The 27,105-nt window shown below is 37.3% G+C and overlaps 1 protein-coding gene across 2 annotated transcripts in view; it reads left to right on the plus strand.

Moving 5' to 3' along the window:
* lrba (LPS-responsive vesicle trafficking, beach and anchor containing) overlaps nt 1-27,105 on the plus strand; it is an 807,866-nt gene that overhangs the window by 22,840 nt on the left and 757,921 nt on the right. For both annotated transcript variants that reach the window (XM_073042906.1, XM_073042907.1), the window contains exons 3-6: nt 530-630; nt 5,274-5,369; nt 18,625-18,746; nt 22,775-22,901. In XM_073042906.1, coding sequence (XP_072899007.1) covers nt 530-630; nt 5,274-5,369; nt 18,625-18,746; nt 22,775-22,901 — 446 coding nt within the window. The remainder of the gene's footprint in view (nt 1-529; nt 631-5,273; nt 5,370-18,624; nt 18,747-22,774; nt 22,902-27,105) is intronic.

Raw genomic sequence — 27,105 nt, forward strand, 5'->3', positions numbered from 1 at the left:
ATGTCAACTGACCTGTTGAGGTAAGAAATTAAGAACCTTATTAAAATTTCAAATGATGCATGTAGCTTGTTGTATCTAATTCTTTATTCTCTTTATAAACAGGTGACTACCACCTCATATAGATTAGTGATATTTTTTGTATGTTGTTCTGAAATAAATATCTTTCTGTTTTAAATGGTTGAATATTTTAGCAGAGGAAGAGTTTTTAGTAGCATAGATGTCTTTGTTAGTAGTTGAATAAACAAGTTTTGTTTGGAAAAATAGTGTATAATGAGGTTGTATATAACCAGTTTTGACATAAAACTGCCTTGTGACAAAATATGTTCCAGCATGTAAAAGCATTGCTCTTGTCTTCATTAGTATGCATTTGCTTGCTCCTACTTTGCTGTTTAATAGGTTCACCAGGGTGATAGACCTTACTGGGAGTTAATAAATCCATTAAATATTTTTCTCTTATCTTTTAATATAAATTTATATTGCATGTTTGAGCGTAGTTTTTAAAAAAACTAATTTATCCCATTACTTACAGATTTGCTAGTTGATATGCTGGGAGTGCTGGCTAGCTACAATATTAGTGTCCGTGAACTAAAACTACTGGTCAGCAAAGTGCAAGGAGAAAAAGGACAATGGGTAATTTCCTGCTCTTTTTAATTGATTTTTAAGAATAGTCAAAAGCTGTAACTTTGGTTAGATGAAAATGGGTTAAAACTTTGTGCCACTGTTAAGGACATTCAGAAACATTAGTAGTTTTTGGAATCAATTAAAATTCTGTTATTTTAACAGAAAATTGATCGCTTAAAGCCTTCATTATTTTAGTGCAAAATATGAAGATATGAAACAATTCTAAAGGAGTGCTCTTCTTTCCTGAAGGGGAATTCAGCAAATTGTGGTTCCCTGTTTAGTGGCTGAACTTCTGATAATATGCAGAATATCAGTGCAGCAAATAGTTGTGCACTTAATTGAGGCTAGGTTCTTTTGAACAATGGTGGTAATTGATGTAAGTTACTGATTTGAGAATAATAAGAACATAAGAACATCAGAAATAGGAGCAGGAGTAGCCATCTGGCCCATCAAGCCTGCCCCGCCATTCAATAAGATCCTGGCTGATCTGTCCGTAAACTCAGCTCCATCTACCTGCCTTTTCCCCGGAACCCTTAATTCCCTTGCTATGTAAAAGCTATCTTACTGTTTCCTAGATATATTTAGTGAAGAAGCCTCAGCTGCTTCCCTGGGCAGAGAATTCCACAGATTCACCACTCTCTGGGAAAAACAGTTTCTCCTCATCTCTGTCCTAAATCTTCTCCCCTGAATCTTGAGGCAGTGTCCTCTAGTTCTAGTCTCACCTACCAATGGAAACAACTTTTCTCCTTCTATCTTGTCTATTCCTTTCAAAACTTTGTATGTTTCTATAAGATCCCCTCTCATTCTTCTGAACTCCAGAGAGTATAGTCCCAGGTGACTCAATCTCTACTCATAGGTTAACCCCTTTATCCTGGAATCAACTTGGTGAACCTCCTCTGCACTGCCTCCAAAGCCATTATATTCTTAAGTACAGAGACCAGAACTGCACACAGTACTCCAGGTGCGGCCTCACCAGTACCCTGTATAGTTGCTGCATGACCTCCCTGCTCTTGAATTCAATCCCTCTAACAATGAATGCCAACATTCTGTTTGCCTTCTTAATAACCTGTTGTACCTGCAAGCCAACTTTTTGCAATCCATGCAGAACACTCCCAAGTCCCTCTGCACAACAGAATGCTGCAATCTTTCACCATTTAAATAATAATCTGCTCTTCTGTTATCCTTCCAAAGTGAATGATCTCGCATTTACCAACATTGTATTCCATCTGCCAGACCATGGTCCACTCACTTAACCTATCTAGACCTCTGCAGACTCTCCACATCTTCTGTACAATTTGCTTTTCCACTCAGTTTAGTGTCGTCAGCAAATTTTGTTACGTTACACTCAGTCCCCTCTTCAAATCATCAATGTAAATGGTGAACAGCTGCGGGCCCAGCACCGACCCCTGCGGCATCCCACTCACCACAGACTGCTAACTGGAGAAACACCCATTTATACCAACTCTCTGCCTTCTATTGGTTGACCAATCCACTATCCATGCCAATACACTTCCTCCGATTCCGTGCATCTGTATCTTATCATTCTCTTGTGTGGCACCTTATTGAACGCCTTCTGGAAATCCAAGTATATGACATCCACCTGTTCCCCTCTATCCTCTGCACTCATAATGTCCTCAAAGAACTCCAGTAAGTTTGTCAAACAGGACCTGCCCTTTCTGAATCCATGCTGCATCTGTCTAATGGAACTACTCTTTTCTAAATGTTTTGCTGTTTCTTCCTTAATGACAGCATCAAGCATTTTCCTGGCTACAGATGTTAAGCTAACTGGCCTATAGTTGCCTGTCTTTTGCCTACATCCTTTTATATAAAAAAAAAAAAGTGGCATGACATTTGCTGTCTTCCAATCCGCTGGGACCTGCCCAGAGTCTAGGGAGTTTTGATAAATGATTACCAACATGTCTACTATAACCTCTGCCAATTCCTTCAGCATCCTGGGATGCATTCCATCAGGACCAGGGGACTTCCCTGTCTGCAGGCCCCCCAGTTTGCTTATCACTAACTCTTTAGTGACAGTGACTTTATCGAGGTCCCGATCTCCCATTTCGTCCATAACATCCTTCTTTGGCATATTAGACGTGTCCTCCACCGTGAAGACCGACACAAAATAGTCATTCAGTGCCTCAGCCATTTCCTTATCGCCCAATATCAATTTCCCCTTATGGTCTTCCAAGGGTCCTACGTTGACTTTAGCCACCCTCTTCCACTTTATATATTTATAAAAACTTTTGCTATCTGTTTTTATATTTTATGCTAATTTACTTTCATACTCTATCTTCCCTTATTTCTTGTTTAGTTGTTCTGTTTTTTTGAAGTTTTTCCAATCCTCCAGTCTCCCACTACTCTTTGCGACTTTGTACACGAGCTTTTAATTTGATACTATCTTTTATTTCCTTAGTTATCCAAGGCTGGCTCTCCCCACTTACTGTCCTTACTTTTGACTGGAATATACTTTTGTGGAGCACTGTGAAAAATCTCTTTGCAAGTATTCCACTGTTCCTCAACTGTCCTACCAAATAGTCTTTGCTTCCAATCCACAGTAGCCAACTCCTCCCTCATCCCGTTGTAGTCTGTAAACTGTAGTCATAATACACTAGTTTTAGATCTATAAACTATAACATGCTCTATCTGAATGCGAAGTTCAACCATACTATGATCACTCTTTCCAAGAGGATCCCTGACTACAAGATCGTTCACCTTACCTGTCACATTGCACAGGACTAGATCTAAGATAGTATTTTCCCTTGTAGGTTCACTAACATGCTACTCAGGAAAGCCATCACGGATGCATTTTATGAAGTCCTCCTCAAGACTTCCTTGACCAACCTGATTCACCCAATCTGTGTGGAGGTTAAAATCGCCCATGACAACTGCTGTTCCATTCTTAAAAGCCTCAGTAATTTCTTGGTTAATTGCTCTGCCACTGCAATATTTTTATTAGGTGGCCTAATACAACAGCCACCAGTGATTTTTCTCTCCCCCTCCCCCCCTTACTGTTCTTAATCTCTACCCAGATTACCCAGATGGACTCAACATTCTGCTCTGTAGATTTTGTATCATCTCTCACAATTGCCCTGATTTCATCTTTAATCAAGAGTGCTACTCCACCTCCTCAGCCTTCCTGGCTATCTTTCCATATTACCTGATATCCTTGGATATTTAATTCCCAGTCATCTCTACCTTGCAACCAGGTTTCTGTAATGGCCACTAAATTATATGTCTTTGTACTGATCTGTGCCACAAGTTCACTAACCTTGTTTCTAATGCTACGGGCATTTAGATAAAGTGCCCTTATGCTAATTGTCCTTTTAGAATTTAGTGGCCTATGTGAATTTTGCTTTTTACTTTTATGCACTCTTACTTTTTTCTTCACTAATTCTAGCTTTGGTCTTTGCATCACTTCCTTCTTCTTTTCTGAGTGGGTTCCCATTCCCCTGCCATATTAGTTTAAAGCCTCCCCAAAAGCCCGAGCAAACAATTTCCCTAGGACATTGATCCTGGCCCTGCCCAGATGTAGACTGATCGGATGGTACTGGTCCCACCTCCCCCAGAAGCGGTTCCAATGCCCCAAGAATCTGAAACCCTCCCTTCTGCACCACTGCTCAAGCCACATATTCTTCATTCTAGCTATCCTGTTATTCCAACTCTGACTAGCACGTGGCACCAGTAATAATCCTGAAATGATTACCTTTGAGATCCTACTCTTTAATTTATCTCCTAGCTCTCTAAATTCAGCTTGTAGGACCTCATTCCACTTTCTTCCTATATCATTAGTATCTACATGCACCACGACAGCTGGCTGCTCACCCTCCCCTTTCAGAATGCTCTGCAGCCTCTCCGAGGCATCTCTGACCCTTGCACCCGGGAGGCAACACACTATATGTGAGTCCCATTTGCGGCCACAGAAGCTCCTCTCTATTCCCCTTATCATGGAATCCTCTACCACAACAGCTCCGCCACTCTTTTTCTTGCCCTCATGAGCTGCAGAGCCACCTACGGTGCCTTTATCCTGGCTACTGCTGCTCTCACCTGATGAGCCATCTCCCCCAACAGACTCCAAAGCTGTATATCTGTTTTGGAGGGAGATGATTGCAAGAGACTCCTGTACTACCTTCCTGTGACTACTCTTCCTGTTGGTCACCCATTCCCTATCTTTCCTTAGATCCTTAAACTGCGGTGTGACCAACTCACTAAATGTGCTATCCACAACATTCTCAGCATCTTGGATGCTCCGAAGTGGGTCCAAGCGCAGCTCTAGTGCTGCCATGCGGTCTATCAGGAGCTGCAGCTGGACACATGTCCTGCACATGTAGTCTTCAGGGACTGTCAGCCTTCCTGAGTTCCCATATTTCACAGGAGGAGCATGGCATGGGTCTGAGCTCACTTGTCATGTCAGAGCAACGAGTGTTAGCGGAAGAGGACCACGGGAGAAAGGGAAGAGCCTGCTGGGGAAGTCGAAGACTGTTAATGCAATTTTTGAAATTTCATATTGACTTTAACTATTGTAATTACTAAGGTTGGGCACAAGACAAAACTTTGAAAGCTTTCTTAATGCATGGATGTAGACAATATTGTCTTTTAGTGTTTTTATAAATTTTTGTTAACTATTTTCTTTTTAATAATTTTCTTTGCAGCCACTGCATGCAGTGAAACTGTTGACCATTTTCAATCATGTTCCACCAAAGCCAGGTCCAGATGCATTCTTCAGCTTTCCTGGGAAGAGTGCTGCAGTAAGTGTTAGGCATTCAATTCAGAATTTGCATGCATTGTTAGTTATTACTTGAAAGATATTCTACTTTTTATAAGAAAGCTGTTTCCCTACTGATATTGATGAGCAATAATAAATTAAATGAAAATTACTCTTGTGAAGATTAGTTACACTTTTTAATTGTTGTTTCTCTATAAAGTTGACATGTTCTATTCTCAGGATTTCTAAAAATTAACTTTAGAAGTGCACAAGTACAGCAGTTTATTTTAAGTAGACTGGGTAAATTATTTTTAAATTAAATTTTATTATGGAATTACTTTGCCTGCAATAAATATAATTATTCAATTTGCTTTCTGAATTGTTTTTTATAGTCCTCATTTATAACTACGTTTTAGGAAAATTGATTTAAAAATTGAATTTTACTCAGGATTTAAAATGTTGCAGATTGTTAAATTGAAAAGCAACTATTGTTTTCTATTAACTCATCAGGTGATCAGGTCTTTTAGGCTATGAAAGTGAGTTTTCACAATTTTAGCATTCAACTTGGATTTTAGCTTTGTGCATTAATAATTTGTAGAAGTTTTGCAATCTAAATTGATTTGTTTCAAAATGTATTGATTTTAAGCTGTTTTCAAAAACAAAATGCAAGTGGATAGCCCATGCCCCCAATGGAATTGCTGTTTGTTGCCAAGCATTTATTCAACCCTGATCATTCAAATTTGGGAAGTGATCTGTAAAATCTGAGAACTATCAAAATAAGTATCAAAAGTGGCAGTTTTGTGTATGAACAATGTGTCCTTTTGTCCACTTTTGGGTTTTTTAGTGTCCAGTGAAAGCAATCGTATATTAAGTTTTTGCTTTCCAGTTTATCTTTAGTAGGAACCTAATCATAGTATTGTTGGCTATACTTACTTTCAATATTCATAAATAACTGTTTTGGATTGGTCTGCCAGTGAATAATGGCTAAAGGATAGGTGTGCCAATGGATAATACTCGCTTGACAGTGTCATAGCGCCATGGCAACACTTCTCTCATGGTCAGCAAAACACAAGATCTGGCCATTGACTTCAGGAAATGGGATGGTGTCAGTGCTCCTGTCTACATCTTCATGTTTTTGAGAATGAGCGTTACCGAAAACTTGTCTTGGTCCAACTGCGTAGACACTACAGCTAAGAACGCTCACCATCGCTTTTACTTTCTCAGGGCGCTAAAGAAATTTGGCATGTTCCCATCGTCTCAAGAATTTTTATTGATGTACCGTTGAAAGTATCCTATCTGAATGCATCATGGCTTGGTAGTGCAACTGCTCTGCCTGTGACTGTAAGAAAATACAGAGTTGTGTACACAATTCACATCATGGAAACAAACCTCCCCTCTATGGAGACTGTACTTCTGGCTGCCTCAGTAAAGTAGCCAGCATTATCAATGACCCACATACCCCAGACATTTTCTCTTCTCCACCTCTCATCAGCCAAAAGATACAAAAGCCTGCAAGTACTTAACACCAAGCTCAAGGACAGCTTCTACCCTGTTTTTATAAGATTCTCTAATACAATAAGATGGATTTAAGCTCTTAACCTGTATCATTTTTTCACCTTATTGTCTACTTGTACTGCATTTTGTTACACTTTTATTCTACATTCTGTTACTGGTTTTCCTTGTACTATCTTAATGCACTGTATAATAAATTGATCTGTGTGAACAGTATGCTTTTCACTGTACATACCTTGTACATGTGATATAAAGCAATTGAAATTCCAGTTCCTGTCCTTTTTAACCATTAAGGAACAAAGTCAAGAAACAGTGAGTTACTTGTCACTATAGGTGTGCTGAGGCAGTTCAGCATGCATAGATACTTCTCAGAGTATCCTCATCCATGTGGCTAAGCTTCTCACTGTTTTATTCCCTAAATCTACTCACCATCTCTGCTGCATTTGTGCTGACAGTGCTGTCATGTTAATGATGCTTATATGATTATGTCCTCAGTAAATGGATTGCCACCAGCCTTAACTATTAGGAAGCAATGGCGTGTCCATTCCATTTTCCTTTTTTTTCTCCTCTTGTTTCGCCCTTTTCAGAATCACCATAAGATTCCTTCTGTCCTAACCTTTCACCTCACAGGTCTCCATATTCATTCTGTCTATCAAGTTCCCTGTCCTTTCTGCATTCTGATTTCTGTGCAGTACCCTACTTTTTAACCTTTTTCAGCTATTCAGGATCTCAGTAGTTGTTTACAGCTGGAGTAGCAACTTTGTCTTTGTTCAATTTTGTCTTCTGGAACTGTTCAAGATGCCATAGGTTCTACATATGGTAGACCAAATATAGAATGGATGATGACTTTGTGAAATACTTTTGCTGGGTGGGCAGATATGACTTTGAGTTTATTTTGTTTGTCACATAATTCTCTGTAGCACTCCCATCCTCAGTTCTTAACCTCCAACATTATTCCAGTGAAGCTGAAATGTAAGCTCTTCGTCTTTTGACTAGACATATTAGAATCTTCTAAACTCTGCAATTGTGCAAATAATTCCAAGGAATGATCTTGCTAAAACTGAATTCCAGGAAACAATATGTTGTTAAAACAGAACAACCCAGTGGAAACCGAGAGAGAGTTCATCAGTCTTTCATCAGAACTAGCAAAATGTTAGAGATGATAAATGCTGTAAGAAAAAAAGGGGAGTGGAGGAAACCATAAGGCAATGTCTGTTTCTGAGTCTTGAGCGTTTTTGCAGTAAAACTCAATAACTGTACTTGCCTTTCAATTGCACGTTACAGGAAATGGTCTGTTGACTGCATGTAAACCTCTTGATCCACCTTTTTTGTTTATTTCAGCTGTCCCATTATCAGCAATTTTTATTATCCTACATTTAGGTCATTTAGACTCACTTGGTTATCACCTGATTAGTCAACCTTTTCCCCTCCTTTCTTTGTCTCTACCTTTATTAATTCCAGCTCTTTGCATTATGATGAAAGCTTATTTGCCTGAAATTTTGATTGTGTCTCTGTAGAGAAGTTGCTTGTCCTGCTATTTTTGGACTTTGTTTTTTCTGTTTTAAGTCTTTAGGGGAGCTACTGAGTTTGATTTATTATTTCTCTCTCTTCCTCAAATCCCAGTTCCATAATTTATCATCTATCCCTATAGTATGTATTATTGCTGTTACTGAGAATAGTTTCCTCTTGTTTAGTCTCTGCTAATCTCTGTACCCTGTGGTCCCCTATAATCAGGTAAATTGTGCCAGCCATTTCCATTCTAGTAGCATCAATAACAACTGCATTACTGAAACCTCATTTTACTGGTTGGTAGTAAACGGTTGTCTACAATGTTTGTGGCCACTGTTCTAGCATTCTCTAATATTGCCACTCAGAATGTTTTTTTTTGTTGCAGATCATGGTCATAAAATGACTTCACGTATGGCCAAAGTCTTGAAAATCCTCTTTTTCCCCCCCCCCCCCCCCATCCATTATTCTTTCTGATTCTAGGAACTGGTTTAGTTTGCGTTCATTCTCCATTCTATTTCAAGTTGCTTTTTGTTACTGCCTCTGAATTCCTAATCACAGATGTTATAATGAAACTTTTACTCTTACCATATCCATCAACACCCACTTCTCATCTCATGGTATCTACAGGAGATTATACCTTTTCGCTTTGCATCATCTAAGGACCCATAAACTTTGCATATGAAACTATGATTCACTTCCACAGTTTCAAAATCCTGCATCTGGTACTTTTGGTATGGTTCTTTTACGTGGGAGAAACCAAATGCAGATTTGATGATTGCTTTGTAATTTGCTCTCATTCAGTTGCAAAAATGGCCATGTGTATCCAGTTGCCCATTACTTTTAAATCTTCAGTGCATTGCCACTCTAACCTCTCCATTTTGGCTTCCTGCACTGTTCTAAGTAACCTCAAAGTAAGTTTCCAGCTTTCTCATATTTTAAATGCCCAGCAAACTCAATGTTTTATATCTCCCAATACTAACATTTTTTTTAACCTCCCCGTCCTTATTTTTGTTTTTAATCTGCAGGCAAATTCGATGCAATTAATGAGGCTTCAACATGCTCTGCAGTGACCACTATCATTTACGTCGTTTAATCTTTTTTTGTTCTCTAATTTATATTAGGCATTTTTTTCCCATAACTCCCTTTTCTATGAAACCCAAATCATTGTTTCTCTTTTTTTCTGAGTTCTGATGGAGGTTCATCAATAGGAAGCATTTAAAGTTGTTTCTCTCATATTAGATACTGTATGACTGTTGAGCATTACCAGCACTTTATGTTCCAGTTCAGTTTGTTACAGAGAACAAATCATGAATCACTTATTAATCTGTTTTAATGACTGCTGATAAGCAGCTGTAATAGGGACTAAGATGCTGTGCTATTGAGAACTGTTATTAAAATCACCCTGTCCTGGTTTCTAAGTCTTGTGATAGTGAAGTTGATCCTTGCTCTGAAACCAGCTTTCAAAATGATTTGAAATGTCTGTGCACTATGTTCCAGGAGTGTAGAAGTTTTTGAAAGAACTGTTCATCTGTTGATCGCATTTTAAGCAAATTAATCCAACAATTTTGTAATCTCAATTTTTAATAATCAAGAAATGGCTGTGCTTAGTTGTACTTAGTGCAACTGAAATATGTTTATGTTCGCTTTCTTATGTCAGCTCATTCATGGACTGAGAATATCACAGGTAAGTATAACATTACTTTCAAATCACTCTAGAATTTAGGTCCCCTGTATATGTTTGGACCAAAGCTCTGTTAAAATCTGGACCTACTCAGCAGTTATTGGTGAGTAAAAACAGATTAGCTGTTGGGGTTATTTGCAGACATTTTTAACCATTCCCTGCTTTAATCTGAGGTTCCTACCTTCTTTGAGAAGACCACTTGCATCCTGGTACCCAAGAAGAACAAGGTTACATGCCTCAATGACTGCTGCTCAGTACTCCATTATCAAATACCTAGAAAGGTTGATCAAGGCATACATTAACTCTGGTCTCCAAGGCAACCTTGGCCCACTGTAATTCACCTACCACTGAAACAGGTCCACAGTGGATGACATCTCCCTGGCCCTACAATCATTTCTGGAGCCATTTGGGCAATGGTGGCACTTATGTTAGACTATTTTTAATTGACTACAACTCTACCTTCAATGCTACAAATACAAGTAAACTCATCGAGACCTGGGAATCAGCATCTCCCTCTGCAACTGGATCCTCATCTGCCAGACCAACAGACCTGCTTTTCATTTCATTTTCAATTTTTTAATTGATTTTCCAGTAAAGAAAAAATTACAAATCAGAGGAGAAGTTAAAACAAACACATAATACAAAAGACGTATAAACAGCAAAAAAAAAGTATATATTGTCAAAGTCAATTAGGTATAGTATTATGCTGTTGTATATATAATATAAACAAGAAACCACAACTTCTCTTGACAAATCATTTTAAAAAAAAGATTGGAAATTTTATTGTATAAGAAGAATAAAAAAACTCCCACTAAACTAACCTGAAACAAAAAAAAGATTGGGCAGCCCATTTGAGGATAAAATTAGAAGAAAAAAGAAGGAAAAAAAACATCCTTCCAGTCACTTCCGAACCTTCACAGATAAGGAAAAGTTTTTCCTTATATAAATTAAAAAAAAAAATTAAAACAAAAAATTAAATCATATGAAAATATTGAATAAAGGGTCGCCAGACTTACTCAAAATTAAAAGATGTATCAAAGGTCCGGCTACTAATTTTCTCCAAACTTAAACAGGGCATAATAGAAGAGAGCCAGTTAAAAACAGTAGGTGGATTAGAATCTTTCCAGTATAACAAGATGGCTCTCCTAGCCAGTAAAGTTGAAAAGGCTGTCACACGTTGAGCGGAAGCAGAAACTCTACCTGTTTCCTCTGGAATAATCCCAAAAATTGCCGTGTGAATTGGGTTGTAAATCCACACCTATAACTTTTGATAATATTCTAAACACATCCCTCCAAAAATTATTCAAGTTTACACAGGACCAAAACATATGAGTTACAGTAGCCACCTCTGCGTTGCATCTGTCACAAAATAGGGCTTATATTAGAAAAAATATACACTAATTTATCTTCTGATATATGGGCCCTGTGTACTATCTTAAACTGAATTAAGGAATGACATGCACAGATAGATGAATTATTAACTAGATAATAAATTTTATTCTATTGATCATCTGAAAGTGAATGTTGAAGTTGTATTTCCCAAGTGCGTTTAACCTTGTCATTAGGCAACAGGCGAGCATTCAATAGCTGTTTATAAATAATAGCTATTAATCGTTTTTGAAATGGTTTAAGCTGAAAGATAGCATAAACCAAATTTAATGGGTAAGCCAAGGGATAATTCGGTAAAAAATCACGTAAAAAATTCCTAATTTGTAGATATCTAAAAAATGTGTACTAGATATATCATATTTATCCATTAACTGTGAAAAAGACATTAAACAATCCTCTGAAAACAAATCTAAAAAAGTTTTTATTCCCTTAGTTTTCCATGTTAAAAGAGCCTTATCTAGAGTTGATGGTTAAAGAAAAAATTAGAATAGATATTACTAGAGAGTAGAAAATTATTTAATTCAAAAAAATCTACAAAACTGAAATCAGGTTTTTAAAGTATGTTTAACAATAGGATTGAGATCTTGTCTACCTATTCTGGAGAGGGGAAAAAGGAAGGGGAGCTCCTAATAAAGAAGCTAAAGAACACCCTGTTACCGAATTCTCCTCCAAATGTAACCATGATGGGCAGTCCTGGTTATCTATACCATGAATCCAGAAGGTGATATAACAAATATTAATTGCCCAATAATAAAATCTGAAGTTTGGTCGCACCAGTCCTCCATCTTTTTCTGATTTTTGCAATAAAAGTTTATTCACTCTAGAATTTTTATTATTCCAAATGTAAGACAGAATCATAGAATCTATCTTATCAAAAAATATTTTCAGAACAAAAGAAGGAACTGCTTGAAATGTATATAAAAATTTCAGTAAAATAACCATTTTTATAGCATTTATTCGACTAATCAATGACATCGACATAGGCGACCATTTAGAAAGCGCTTGTTGAGTATATTCAATTATACTTAAGTCTTTAAAAATTTTTTAGTGATTTTAATACCAAGATAAGTGAAATAGTTTTTAGCAATGTTGAAAGGTATTTGATCATAATAATCAGAATAGTTATTAATAGGAAATAATTCACTTTTATGTAAGTTAAGTTTATATTCAGAAAAAATGGTAAATTCTGTAAATATAGATAACATAAAAGGGATAGATTTCCTAGGGTTTGAAATATAAACTAATAAATCATCCGCATATAACAAAACATTATGTAATTTATCCTCCCTTTTAATACCCTGCACAGACTTAGAATCCCTAAGAGCGATAGCAAGTGGTTCAAAAGCCAAATTAAATAATAGAGGACTGAGAGGACAACCCTGGCGGGTTCCTCTATATAATCTAAAAGAAAGAGATTTTTGATTATTAGTTATAACCGCAGCCACCCGGGTTTGATAAATCAATTTAATCCAGGAAATAAATCCCGGACCGAAATTAAACCTCTTAAAAACCTGAAACAAATAAGGCCACTCCACCCTATCAAAAGCTTTCTCTGCATCCAGAGATACAATACATTCAGATTCTTTGACTGAGGGGGAATAAATGATATTTTAAAATCTTTGAATATTAAAATGTGAATATCTATTATTAATAAATCCTGTTTGATCATTTGAGATAAAGAGTAGGCAAAATATTCTCAAGTCTATTATCTAGAATCTTAGAATTTTAAAATCTACATTCAACAAAGAGATGGGTCTATAAGGATGTACGTTGCAGTATGTCTTTTTCTTTTTTAGGAATCAATGAAATTAATGCCTCAAAAAGTTTTTGGAAGATTCCCAGAGGGTATAGAATCAGTAGAGGTTTGATGAAGACGTGGTATAAGCATTTAAAGTAAAGTCTTATAAAATTTCACTGTATAACCATCAGGTCCCAGAGCTTTCCCTAATTGCAAAGAGGATATAGCTTTAGCTATCTCCTCTTGTTTGATAGGTGCATCTAATATATCAGCATCTTGAGTCGAAATTTTGGGTATGTTTAACTTTTGCAAAAATCTGTTCATAATAGTATTATCAGAGAATTCAGATTTATAAAGATTAGAATAAAAATCCATAAATATCTTAATTTCTTAAGGGTCTAAGGTTTCAATTCTATCTTGTCTACAGATCTGTCGTCTGACCATACCAGCCTTTAACTGACTCGCCAAAAGTTTACCAGATTTATCTCCTTGTATATAAAATAAACTTTTAGATTTAAGAAGTTGCTGTTCAATGGGAAAGATCAAAAGCAAATCGTATTGCGATTGAAGTTCGACCCTTTCTTTATATAGGTCTTCAGTAGGTTTAACTGAATACGCTTTATCTATCTCTCATTTTATTTGTAAGCACTGACAATTCCGCTTTAGTTTTCTTTCTTAAAGCTGCTGAGTATGAAATTATCTGTCCCCTAAGAAAAGATTTCATCGTGTCCCATATAACCAGGTTTGATGTTCCTTCAGTTGTATTAAATTCAAAAAATATAGAAATTTGCACTTTAACAAAAGCTGGATCCTGTAACAATACAGGATTCAATCTCCACTGTGACATTTTCAGAAAGCTATCCGAGAGCTTCAGGGTTAACTTCAAAGGCGTGTGATCCGACAACACGATGATGTCATACGCACACTCAGCAATGGAGTGTAGCAAACATGTATCTAAAAAAAAAAGTAATTCTAGTATACTTACGATGAACGTGTGGGGGGGGGGGGGGGAAGAGAAGTCTTTGTCGTTAGGGTGTTTATATCTCCAGATATCGACCAGGCCATATTCTAGTAAAAAAGAATTAATCCATGCCACCACTTTATTAGGAAGCGACGGATTGGTTGATGACCTGTCAATCGCTGGGTTCAAACAGCAATTAAAATCACCGCCCATGATCAACTTATATTCATTCAAATTCGGTAGCTCAGAAAAAAGCTGCTTTAAAAAAAAATTGGAATTATCTACATTAGGTGCGTATACACATACCAGAGCTACCTTTTGCTCCCATAATAAACCAATAACAATTAAATATCTTCCAATCGAATCAGTAATAGTATTAAAATGTACAAAAGGGATTTTGGAGTTAACAGAAATAGATACGCCTCTAACTTTATTAGTCGACAACGAGTGAAATAAAGGTTCTTTCCAAAATTTGAGAAATCTGTCCTCATCCTGTTTCCATATATGATTTTCCTGTGCAAAAATAATATCTGCATTGTGTTTTTAATTTCTTAAAAATATTTTTACGCTTAATAGGATGATTCACACCATTCAGATTCCAAGAGATTATATTAATTTTATTAACATCCATGTTTAAAATTTAATTTAATATTGTATAAAAAAAAAACTATTACACAAGCACAGATTGATCCAAAAGGCACAGGTACAACTGGAAGGAGTGACGTATTTGCGGGAAAAAAAATCCATCACAAGAACCACCCAATCGAGTAAAAAAAAACACTATTCTAATAGGCCTTCCTGCCCCCCCCCCCCCCCCCGCACAAAGCAAGAAAGACAGTAACCAATAAACTGGCCACATGCTAAACAAATAACCCTTGACCCTATCCTCCATTTTGCAGCTATGTATATTAAATTTAAAATATTAATCCCATCCAAACCAGACATAATAAAAGGAACAGATTTCAAATATTACAATGTTACGTCTAACAGTAGTAAAAATATAATTGGTGACGGCCATCTTAAATTCGTCTAAAGTATATTAATCACATATTCAAAGAAAAATAAATCCAAGCAAATAATATTAGAGTTCTTTCTCTCAAAAAAAGAGAAATACACGACAGTTCCTGTATGGACCTTTATAGTATAATGTAAGAGTTCTCTACAAAACAGTTCTTATATATATATACACACTAATTATTAATGAGTAAAAAAAGTTTAATCAGCCACATCCCATATCAAAGACTTAAAAAGCATAGAATAAACTTGGCTCAGGATATCTAAAAACATCTCATACATCAGAATTGCCTATTCAGTAATCGGCTTAACTTTAAAATTTTTAATGTACTGCCATCCCTCCTGGGGAGAGTAGATTCTCAGTGACTTAGACCCTTCAGGAAAAATTATCAACCGTGCTGGGTACCGAAGAGAGGGGTGTAAATTTATACATTTCACTCATGACTTCTCGGTATTTCCTTCTTTCGGCAAAGATCTCGGGGGTAATCTTCAACAATACGAATTTCTGTTGATTTAAAGATTATCTTTCGCTTTTTTCTGGCCTCTCGAAGTATGGCTTCTTTGGTTGTATAATAATACAAAGTTCAATTGGTCAAGGATGTAATTCAGACGAATGCCGAGAAAATGGAATTCTATGGACTCAATTAAAGGGCTAGCTTCCAGAGTCTCACTAAAAAGTGAATACAACATATCTGAGAAGAACTTTAACAGATTGCCAGCTTCAGTATTTTCAGGCAGTATATGCAAATTCCTCTGATGCCCTCTACTATCTAAATCAACCATTTTTTTCTTCATTTTAGATAATTCCGAGGTAATTTCATTGATTTTCTTTTCCATCGAAGACATCTTCACTCCTTGTTCTTTAACTGTTTGCCTGAATTGATCATGTTCGTTCTCAATTTGATTTGTAGTCTGCTTAAGCGCCTGAAGTTGGAAGTCCAAATTCTTCAGAGAATCTTGAACAGTAGAGATAGATTTTTCAAGCTTCCCATTGGAGTCCGTCAGCTTATCAACCTTAGTGTTAAGCGATCCGAATTCCGACTTCATGTCCTGTATTGAAGAAAATATTCCTGCTAAAGTAACAGGTTCCTCCGCTTTCTTTGTTTGTTCCGTTTCAGGAAAAGTCTTGCCGCTTCTCAGTTCAATACCAGAACGACTTCTTTTGGCCATTGTAATTAAATTGTAAATCCTTCAGTAGAAGTAATAAATCATCAAACTTAAAAGGAATCTGTCAGTGGGATATAAAATATAAAGAAAAGTGGAGCTGCTGTGGAATGCGACTTACTCGATGCGCTGCAAAATGGCGGATCACAGACCTGCTTTTATAAAACTTCTAGTATGACGAGATGGACTCTTGTCCTCACAATGTACCTTGTTATTTAGTTATTTACCTTGCACCTTATTGTCTGTCTTGTATTTTCTCTGTTAGACTTTATTCTGCATTGTTATTTTTTCCACTTTGTTGTACTTCAGTGCACTTTGTAATGATTTGATCTGTATGAATAATAAGTAAGACAAGCTGTTCTTTACCTTGAGTATGCGACAATAATAAACTAATTTCAATTCTGAAGTCAAAGAACTGCTTGAAGGCACTTGATAACATCTTCCATCATGATGAAGTAGAGTAACTGAGGAGGTGGATAACAGAGCTTGTCTCAGGAGTGTTATTGTTGGGATGTTGCCAACTGGTTGCCTTGGGATGGGAGGCAACATAATAAAGGATTACTCCCATCCTGGACATGCACTCTTCTAGTCACTCTCATCAAGCATAAGATATAAAAGTTTGAAAACAACACCCCTGGGCTCAAGGATAGTGTCAGTTCTGTTATAAGATTTTTGAACAGACCTCTGTACAATAAAGATGAACTTTTGTCCTTACAGTGTACCTCATCATGGCCCATGCACCTTATTGCTTACCTGTACTGTGCTTTCTCTGCAACTGTAACACTATTCTGTATTGCTTTTCCATTGTACTACCTGGATGCAATTTTCTTTGTAATTATCTATATGAAGTTTTACACTATAATTTGGTGCAGATATCAATAATGAACCAGTTGCCAATTATGGCTAGAGGTGAGCTGGTGTGAAGGGCTATTTTTTTTTTCAGCATGTTAGCTTGGGATGCTGTGTAGCCTTTTCCATAACTTTCTCAGCTATTTAAAATAAATAAATAGATTGCAGGGAGTGATTTGAGATGGCTGAAGACAAGCTTTTATGTTTGCAAGACCCACAGGCTCTTTTGCCTGAAGATTGCTGGAATGTTTCAGGTTTATCGTACTTCCATCATTGATGGGGATTTTCTTGGAGATGCTGCCTTGTGTTAGCTGTTTATTTGTACTCTGAAGAGTAGATGTGGCTGGAGTATAGAGCTTTGATCTGTGCAATTGTTTGATTCTATTTGTATGGTCTTTTGCTATTTGTGTTTGTAGTCCAATGTTCCATCTATAACCATGACATGTCAGTTTTAGTTGCTGTATTGCTCCCATCATGTCCTTCTACCTTATAGAACTAGGGTTAATTTCTGCTGTGATTGTAATGGAAAATATACCTTGCTATGAGGTCACAAATTGGGATGGAATCCAATTCTGCTGATAACCCAAAGTTCTTCATGTTCGTTCAGATTTGAGCTGTTGGATTTCTTTTGCATCTTTAACCTTTCTTGACCTAATGTCTTAATTTTCTTCTTACTTGAACTTAAACATGCTTGTTTTGATGCTAGATTTTGTGCAGCCTCTTCAAGGAAATTATTAGGAATGTTGCAATTTGTTTACAACTCTGCATTGAGCAAATGGTATTTGAACAGTACATTGAATGTTTTGGTTTGTACTTTTTAAATCTAGATGGGAGTTCTCCATTCATTCAAGAACTGAATCATTACTGCTTTTAGTGATCACTGCTTATAGTGTTTAAGAGGTGCTTATAAATTTAAATTGTGGTTCTGGTCAGCTCTTGGATTTTATCTAAGGATGGAAAGTGATGCAATTGCAACCTACCAACTTAATGATATTTTTGGAACTTGGGTCAATAACAACAATTGCATCTTGTTACCTTCAATGATAGTTGCCTATTTGCTTGTTTTTAAGAACATTGTCCAGTTTGTGCCCTACTCTCTCTTTGAATGCTTTCATGCACAATTATTTGTTGACCAATTTACAGAATATGCAAGGGCTTCCTCCCCCTCCCAGAAAACAATGTTTCATCCTTGTGACGAGGTAACAAATAGGCTTTGTGTAGTACAATTTTGATTTACAATTTCTTATTGATAACCAGATTATCCTTTTTTAAGTGAAGGTGAAATGTTTGGGAACAAGTTTACTTAGAACTTTAACCATAGCAATGTATTTACTTTTGGATGCAAGAAGATGGGAAAGCTGGCCCCATGTTCTTCCTTTATGCTGAAGACTAATGTTTGATAATGAATAACTGAGGAGAAAGTACGATTCCCAACAGAATGCAGCAAGAAAGAACTTATGGATTGATTTTGTTTGTTTCAGGCTATAGCTCTACCTCCAATTGCTAAATGGCCTTACCAGAATGGTTTCACTTTTCACACATGGCTCAGAATGGATCCTTTAAATAATATCAATGTTGATAAAGACAAACCTTATTTATACTGGTAAGTGTATAGAAATGTAAATTCCATTTCTACTGATATTTCTTATTGCTTATTCACTACATGGTTATATGTAGTGCTGCAAAATAACCAGAAAATGACTTGTATTTTGTAAAAAAATAAATAAATCCATGTTAGAGGAGTTTTCAGAAAATGTAAACCAAATAAAAATACCAGGAGGTTTTCAGTGTTGTCTTTGGAACTTTGTGTTCAATTTTAATTCTGTAGACCTGTCACAAGATTATTTATATTTGTGAAAACATAAATGAAGCTGAATAAGGAAGACTAGCTGTATATCTATACGTTGTGCATAGCTATTTTTGAAGTGGATTTTTAATTAGCTGTATGCAAGTTCGCAACATTGTGGTGCTTAAGTACGTTCATAGCTGGAATTGTTGCTCTAGAACAGCCTTTCTAAATCTTTTTGCCCTGGCGGAACCCTTGAAATAATTTTCAGGACTCGGAAAACCCAAAAATAATTATCAAAGCTCTTTCAAGTAGAGAATGAACTTTTAATCAATCTTTCTTGAAATTAGTCTTTCTTTCCCTTTGATAAATTTTAAAAACTTATAAGGCAAACATAATAGATTAACTGTTTGAGAGTGAAACCTTTTTAGTTTCTCATTCTGTATCTTGTCCTCGCATTTTACCCACTATAATTTTATATGCTGGCATTATTAGATTCTCACCAACTGTGTGACTTTTCCTTTTCTGGGTAATAAGTTCTGCTTCTCGCTAACTTGCATCCAGAATCTCTTTACTGACTGTGACTTTATTAATAAAAACTTTACTCTGTTTGTTTTGAGATTCCAATAGCTGTTTAAAATAATCAGCACTTTTATGCGTGATATGGCTGTGAATTGTAGATAAATGTTTTACAATTTTGCTGGAGCCATTACTACATATGTAAGTTGTTTGCCATAGACTAGGCAGAATGGAATAGGACAACTTAGATCACCAGTAAATTGATTAGAAGCTTTCATTGTAAATTGGGTTCCTTTGTGTCCATTATTACACTATTACAGTGAAATGTTTCAGAAGATTGTAATTCTTCACCATTAACCTGATCAGAATTGCCTGTCGGCCTTGGACTAGAATCCTTCTCTTTTATCTCACATCTTTTCACAAATCACCACATTGGACTGTCAGACATGTCTGTAAAACACGGGTTAATAAAATATAAAAAAGAGTGGCATAATAAATAAGTAAATGAGAAAACCATGAAAAAAACCTCATCGGCCTACTGTCCTTTCTTCCATGCAATACAGCGCTCACCAATTATCAATGGCTTCCCCCTATCTCGCATTAGAAACTGAGAATGGACTCAACCAAATAAACAAGGTTATATTGCAGACTGATATACTGGAATGAGAGAACTCTAACGAGATTGCTAATGGGGCTGCTTGATCACTGCCCACCACTGCGAGTGTTAGCTTCGTGCATTATGTGAAGTTCAAAAAAGGTGTTTTTTTTTTAAATCAAGGTTTCTCATGGAACTCCTAGCAACCTCTCACGTAACCCTGGTTGAGAAACCGTGCTCTATAAAATAATGTCAAATCATGTCTGACATGGGGTACTACACTGCCTTAATAGAGTAAGATCTGCTATATATAGCTTCAGTAACTTCTGGTTGGAGAATTCAATGTACTTGCATTTTTTTTGGCGCATTCAAAGCTAATCATATTGCTCTAATTTTATCTAAATTACTGTAGTTTCCACTTAAGATATCATGTCTCAACATATAGGGGCATGAACCAAATTAGGGCTAATGGAACTACCTTAGATGGCAACCTTGGTCAGCATGGGATAAGAGATAGGAGCAGAATTAGGCCATTAGGCCATTATATTCCCTCTCAGACCCATTCTCCTGCCTTTTGCCAATAATCTTTTATGTCATAGAAACATAGAAAACCTACAGCACAATACAGGCCTTTCGGCCCACAAAGTTGTGCAGAACATGTCCTTAGAAATTACTAGGCTTACCTATAGCCCTCTATTTTTCTAAGCTCCGTGTACCTATCCAAAAATCTCTTAAAAGACCCCATCGTATCCGCCTCCATCACCGTTGCTGGCAGCCCATTCCACGCACTCATCATTCTCTGAGTAAAAAAACTTCCCCCTGACATCTCCCTTTGTACCTGCTCCCCAGCACCTTAAACCTGTGTCCTCTTGTGGCAACCATTTCTGCTCTGGGAAAAAGCCTCTGACTCCACACGATCAATGTCTCTCATCATCTTATACACTTCTATCAGGTCACCTCTCATCCTCCGTCACTCCAAGGAGAAAAGGCCGAGTTCATTCAACCTATTCTCATAAGGCATGCTCCCCAATCTTGGCAACATCATTGTAAATCTTCTCTGCACCCTTTCTATGGCTTCTACACCCTTCCTATAGTGAGGTGACCAGAACTGAGCACAGTACTCCAAATGGGGTCTGACCAGGGTCCTATATAGCTGCAACATTATCTCTCTGCTCCTAAATTCAATTTCATGATTGATGAAGGCCAATACACCGTACACCGCCTTAATCACAGAGTCAACCTGCGCAGCTGCTTTGAGCATCCTACGGACTTGGACCCCAAGATCCCTCTGATCCTCTACACTGCCAAGAGTCTTGCCATTAATACTGTATTCTGCCATCATATTTGACCTACCAAAATGAACCACTTCACACTTATCTGGATTGATCTCCATCTGCCACTTCTCCTTACTTTGTGGATCCAGAGCTGGCTTGCCCACAGAAGGGAAAGAGTGGTTGTAGACGGGTCATATTCTGCATGGAGGTCAGTCACCAGTGGAGTGCCTCAGGGATCTGTTCTGGGACCCTTACTCTTGGTGATTTTTATAAATGACCTGGATGAGGAAGTGGAGGGATGGGTTAGTAAGTTTGCTGATGACACAAAGGTTGAAGGTGTTGTAGATAGTGTGGAGGGCTGTCAGAGGTTACTGCGGGACATTGATAGGATGCAAAACTAGGCTGAGAAGTGGCAGATGGAGATCAAGCGGCTGCACAGATTGACTCTGTGGTTAAGGCGACGTACGGTGTATTGGCCTTCATCAATCAGTCAGGCTCGTAAGGCACGACCTGCCCTTAACAAAGCCATGCTGACTACTCCTAATCGTATTATACTTCTCTAAGTGTTCATAAATCCTGCCTCTCAGGATTTTCTCCGTGAACTTACCAACCAGTGAAGTAAGACTCACTGGTCTATAATTTCCTGGGCTATCTCTACTCCCTTTCTTGAATAAAGGAACAGCATTCACAGCCCTCCAATCCTCTGAAACTTCTCCCATCCTTACAAATCAAGAGCCCATCAACCTCTGCTTTAAATATACCCAATGAGTTGTACTCCATAGAGTTGGAATGAACCCAGTGGTTTCTGAAAGATGACTAATAATGCAGTAACGGACTCTTTAGCTGTCTTTCAGAAACCACTTCTAGAAGTGCTTTGGAACCTGGTTTAGCTATGTACCTAGATTTATTTTCAGAGGTTAGTGTCTGTGAATGTCTCTTGACTTTCACAAACATAGAGAAAGGTTGGAGCTCACATGGAATGATGATGATGGGAATATGTTTGAGATGTTGACCTTTGTATGAGTGAAGTAATTTAACTTATTATTTTGGTGCTCTCTGAAACAAATTGTACACTGCTGTTCTGGAGCAACCTGAAGGAGATTGAAGCATTTAGCATCCTGGTATGTCACTGTTCCCCTTTGAAAACATGATAGCTTTGTTTGACTCAGTGCTGTTCTTGGGGGAGGGGGGGTCGTTAATGGTTGGTGGGTGGAAGGAAAAAATCCATTTTATTTTCCACTTTAAAAATAGTTCATTGTCAGAATTATATCAGTGGTTTACACCCACCCTCTTACACCAGTGTTTTGTAAAAGTGTGATGTTTGGTTCACTGTACTGTAGGAAATCAACCATTAGCTTGGATCTGCTCATTTAAATATTTAGTTTTTCTGATGTTTCCAGGGGAATTGATGATTATTGCTGCAATTACTTCATTAAGATGCTTATTTCTTCCACTAGCTTCCGTACCAATAAAGGTCTTGGATATTCTGCTCATTTTGTTGGTGGTTGTCTAATTGTGACATCAATAAAATCAAAAGGAAAAGGATTTCAGCACTGTGTAAAATATGACTTCAAGCCACAAAAGGCAAGTATTCACCATTTGATATCCTTTTAGGTTATGATGTGAAAAATTTATTTTTAAGGAATCATTTTTAAGTTGCTTAATCTGCTTGTGTGAATGAATTATCTATAAACTTCTAAAAAATATTTTTCTGATATTTGTTATTGTTTTAACATAACTTGTTATCCACTTAAAACATTTAATTTAAGTTAGAAGTGTTGCAAACTTTACAATATCATTGAGATAACTGCATCACATAAGGTAGCATTGTTGGCTCAACTCTGGCTGCAAACAAGAAAGAGATGAGGATAGAAATTAAGATGGAAACAAAAAGCAAAGTTGTGAGGTGGAGACATGGCAAGTGTTTCATTAACTCTGTTTTCATGCCCATGACAAGAAATTTTGAAGTAAGCAAGTCTATACTGTGAAATAACGTTGAAATGCTGAAGAAAGTTAAAAAGACAAGCCTAAAAGCATAAATATAAAATGCTGGAACTATTCAGTAGGTCATGCAGTATCTGTGGATGGGATCATTGTTCATGTTTTTGGTTTGCATCCTGGAAATCCAGAAAGAGGAAAAAACAAATTAGTTTTAGATAGCATAGAGGGTCAGGAAGTGACTGCCACGTGGCAGTTAGTGAGCAATCCTGATGCAATGCCTTTCCCTCTACAGATGCGGCTCAACCCACTGAGTTCCCCCAGCTTGCATTTTTGTTCCAGATTTCAGTGTCTGTAGTCTCTTCTCTGCAGTGTACAGTTAAGGTCAGGTTAAATTTCTTTGTCTGTGTAATTTGTTGCTAACTACAAAGTATGGGACATGCTGGACCCAGCTAGCAAAAAGAAAAATTGAGTTAGAATAATGATGACGGGCAGAAACAGCAAGTTCTGTTACAAATTGAAAGAGTGAGTTGTCGAAAGTTGGAGAATTTGATACTGAGTTCAGCAGGTTGCAATGTGCCTAAATGGAAGATGTTGCTCAATCTTGCATTGGATATCACTGTAACACTCCTGTAGGGGACACAGTGCGATCATGAGGAAAAGTGGCAGGCAGCGAGAAACTCATCATTCCTGCAGGTTTGGTGATCACTTTGCAGAACATTAATTTCAAATTCTCCAATGTGGAGGAGGCAACATTGTGAACATTAAATGCACTACACTAGATTGAAAGAAGTGCAAGTGAGTCACTGCTACATCAGAATCATGTTTACTTTCACTAACTTGTATAAAATAACATTCATTTTGCAGCAGCTGTACAGTGCAAAGATATAGTTATTTTAAATTGCCAAAAATGCATAAGAAAAAGGAGTAATATGAAAGGACAGGTGTTATACCTCCTTCGTGGGAGGTAGGGACAGAAGAGTAGCCCAGGAAGTGACAAAAATTTTTATTCAAAATGCTGAAAGGAGCTGGAAAGGAATGTGCCTGGTGAAGGAATCTTGGAGCTCAGAAATTGAAAAGGATGATCTGTTGATGTGGAGGCTGATGGGATGGAAGTTAAGGACCAGGAGAGAGGGACTGGGAATGGAGGTTCAGGAAACTGGAGGTGTTGATTATAACTGAAAGATATGTCTGAGCATGTGGAGCACTCAGAACTAGATAGATGAATTAACTTCACAAATGGACGTAAGAAGGTATCATATTTTTGAAATTATAGAGACATTGCTGTAGGGTGATTAGGGATGGGACCTGAATATCTTGGGGTACTTGTTATTCAGGCAAAAGGGTGGAATAGCAGTGTTTTTATAAAAAAAAAAAAAAAAAAAAAATTAACTCCAAGAACTTTCTGGAATCTGGATCTCAGGGTCAGAAACTTTGGTGGAGGGTGTGTATAGAACCCCATACAATATTACCAATGTAAGTGATGGAACTAAATGAGAAATAAGTGAAACATGCTAAGTGTACAACTAAAATTATGGGTGACTTAAATCTGCATGTCAATCGGACAAACCAAATGAGAAATAATACAGCAGAGAAGGAATTTCCTGCGTACTCTTTGTGGCTTTTTTCATCAGTACTTCTAAGGGTACTACATGAGGGCAGGCCATACTAAAATGGGTATTATATAATGAGAAGAGTAATAAATATATAAGTGTAATGTATGGGATCTCTAGGAGAAGAGCAACTATCACATAATTAAAATTGTTCACTAAGGTGGAGAGGGGGGAGTTGCTTTTTGAGGTCAGGCCCTATCTAATAATGAAAACTATGAAGTTATGAGGACAGATTGGCTGTGATAAGGTAGGGAATGTTATAAGACTAATTGTTAATATCAGGGGATGAATTACAAAGACTATTTATTATTGGCCGGTGCAAAAAATAAAACTGGAAAAGTGACTTAACTGACTCAGGAAAAAAAAATAACAAGACATAACAATAGCAAATAGGAGCAGGGATAAGTTAACTGGCCTGTAAAGCCTGTTCTGCCATTCAATATGATTGTGGCTGATTTGTTACGTGCCTCAGATCCTTTTCTGTGTCAATTCCCCATACTCAATTCACTGGATCCTCCACCTCTTTAAATTTCTTTGGTGATCCATCTGCACAATCCTGCAGGGTAGTGAATTCCACAGAATTGCCACCCCTTAAGTGTGAGTTATCTGAGGATCAATAAAGAAGTGTAAACCTGAGGATTGTGAACAGTTATCAATTCAGCAAAAGAGGACAAAGACATTGATTAAGTGGAAAACAGGATACAAGACATAGGAGTAGTATTAGGCCATTCACCCATTAAGTCTGCTTTGCCATTTGATCATTGCTTATTTATTATTCCTTCTCAACCCCATTCTTGTACCTTATTCCAGTAACCTTTCACTCTCTTAGCATAGCATTTTGCATGATGCGGTTCTGCTTTTCTCCCACAGTCCAAAGACATACCGGTTAGTAGGTTAATTGGTCATTGTAAATTGTCCTGAGATTAAGTTGGGGATAATCAGATTTATCGGGGGTTGCTGGGCACCGCTAAATAAATAATAAAGTACTTACCAGCCTCTGCTTTAAATGTATCAATTACTTGGCCACCACAGTAGTCTCCAGCAATGAGTTTCACAGATTCACTAGCCCCTGGCTAAAGAAATTCCTCCTCATCCTTGTTCGAAAGCAATATCCTTTTATTCTGAGGCTGTGCTTTCCACTATTCTTTGCCACATCCACTCTTTACAGCCCTTTCAGTATTTGGTAGGTTTCAATGAGATTCCCCTGTGCACTTTCCAATCACCCCCCCCCCCCCCCCCCCCCACCAATCCTTCTTTCCAGTGCGTTCAGGCCAAGAGCCATCAAACACTGCTCATTTGTTAACCCTTTCATTTTCAGGATAATTTTCATAAATCTATTCTACACTGTAATGCCAGCATGTCCTCCTTAGACATGGGCCCAACACTGCTCATAATACCTCTAGTATGGCTATACTAATGCCTTATAAATCCTCAGCATTGTATCCTTACATTTATATTCTGGTCCTCTGAAAATGAATGCTAACATTGCGTTTGTCTTCCTACTGATGCAGCCTGCAAGTTTACCTTGAGGGAATCCTGCGTTAGGGCTCCTAAGTCTCTTTCCCCTCCAGTTTCTGAATTCTCTCCCCTTTAGAAAATAGTTTTTTGCCTACTTCCTTCTACCAAGTACATGATCATATAGTTCCCTACGCTGCATTCCATCAGCCACTTCTTTACCAATTCTCCCAACCTATCTAATCCTTCAAGACTCCCTGCTTCCTTAACACTAGCAGTCCTTCTGTCTATCTTTGTATCATGAGGAAACTTCAAAGTTCAAAGTAAATGTATTATCAAAGTACATACAGTATTGTGCAAAAGTCTTAGGCACAGGTGAAAATTTTTTTGTAAAGCTAAGATGCTTTGAAAAATAATGAGAAGTTTCTAAATAGCAAAAATATTACTATAAAAATAGTAAACAGTTTAAAAAAAAAACAAAATTGAATCAATATTTGGTGTGACCATCCTTTGCCTTTAAAACTCTTTCACTTCTCTTAGGTACACTGTTGTGCAGTTTTATAAGAAAATTGGTAGGTTCCAAGCACCTTAGTTCTGCAGATTTTGACTGTCCCTCCAAGAAATTCCAGGCATCCTCAATGAGATCAGGGTTCTGTGGAGGCCATACCATCTGAAACCATATTAAAAAATCTAGGGTGCCTCAGACTTTTGGACAGTACTGTATATGTCACTATATATAATCATGGCTGATCCAATTTTCCACTCAGCCTCAATTTCCTGCC

The sequence above is a fragment of the Hemitrygon akajei genome, chromosome 4 (genome assembly GCF_048418815.1).
Source record: "Hemitrygon akajei chromosome 4, sHemAka1.3, whole genome shotgun sequence".
NCBI classification, from domain to species: domain Eukaryota; kingdom Metazoa; phylum Chordata; class Chondrichthyes; order Myliobatiformes; family Dasyatidae; genus Hemitrygon; species Hemitrygon akajei.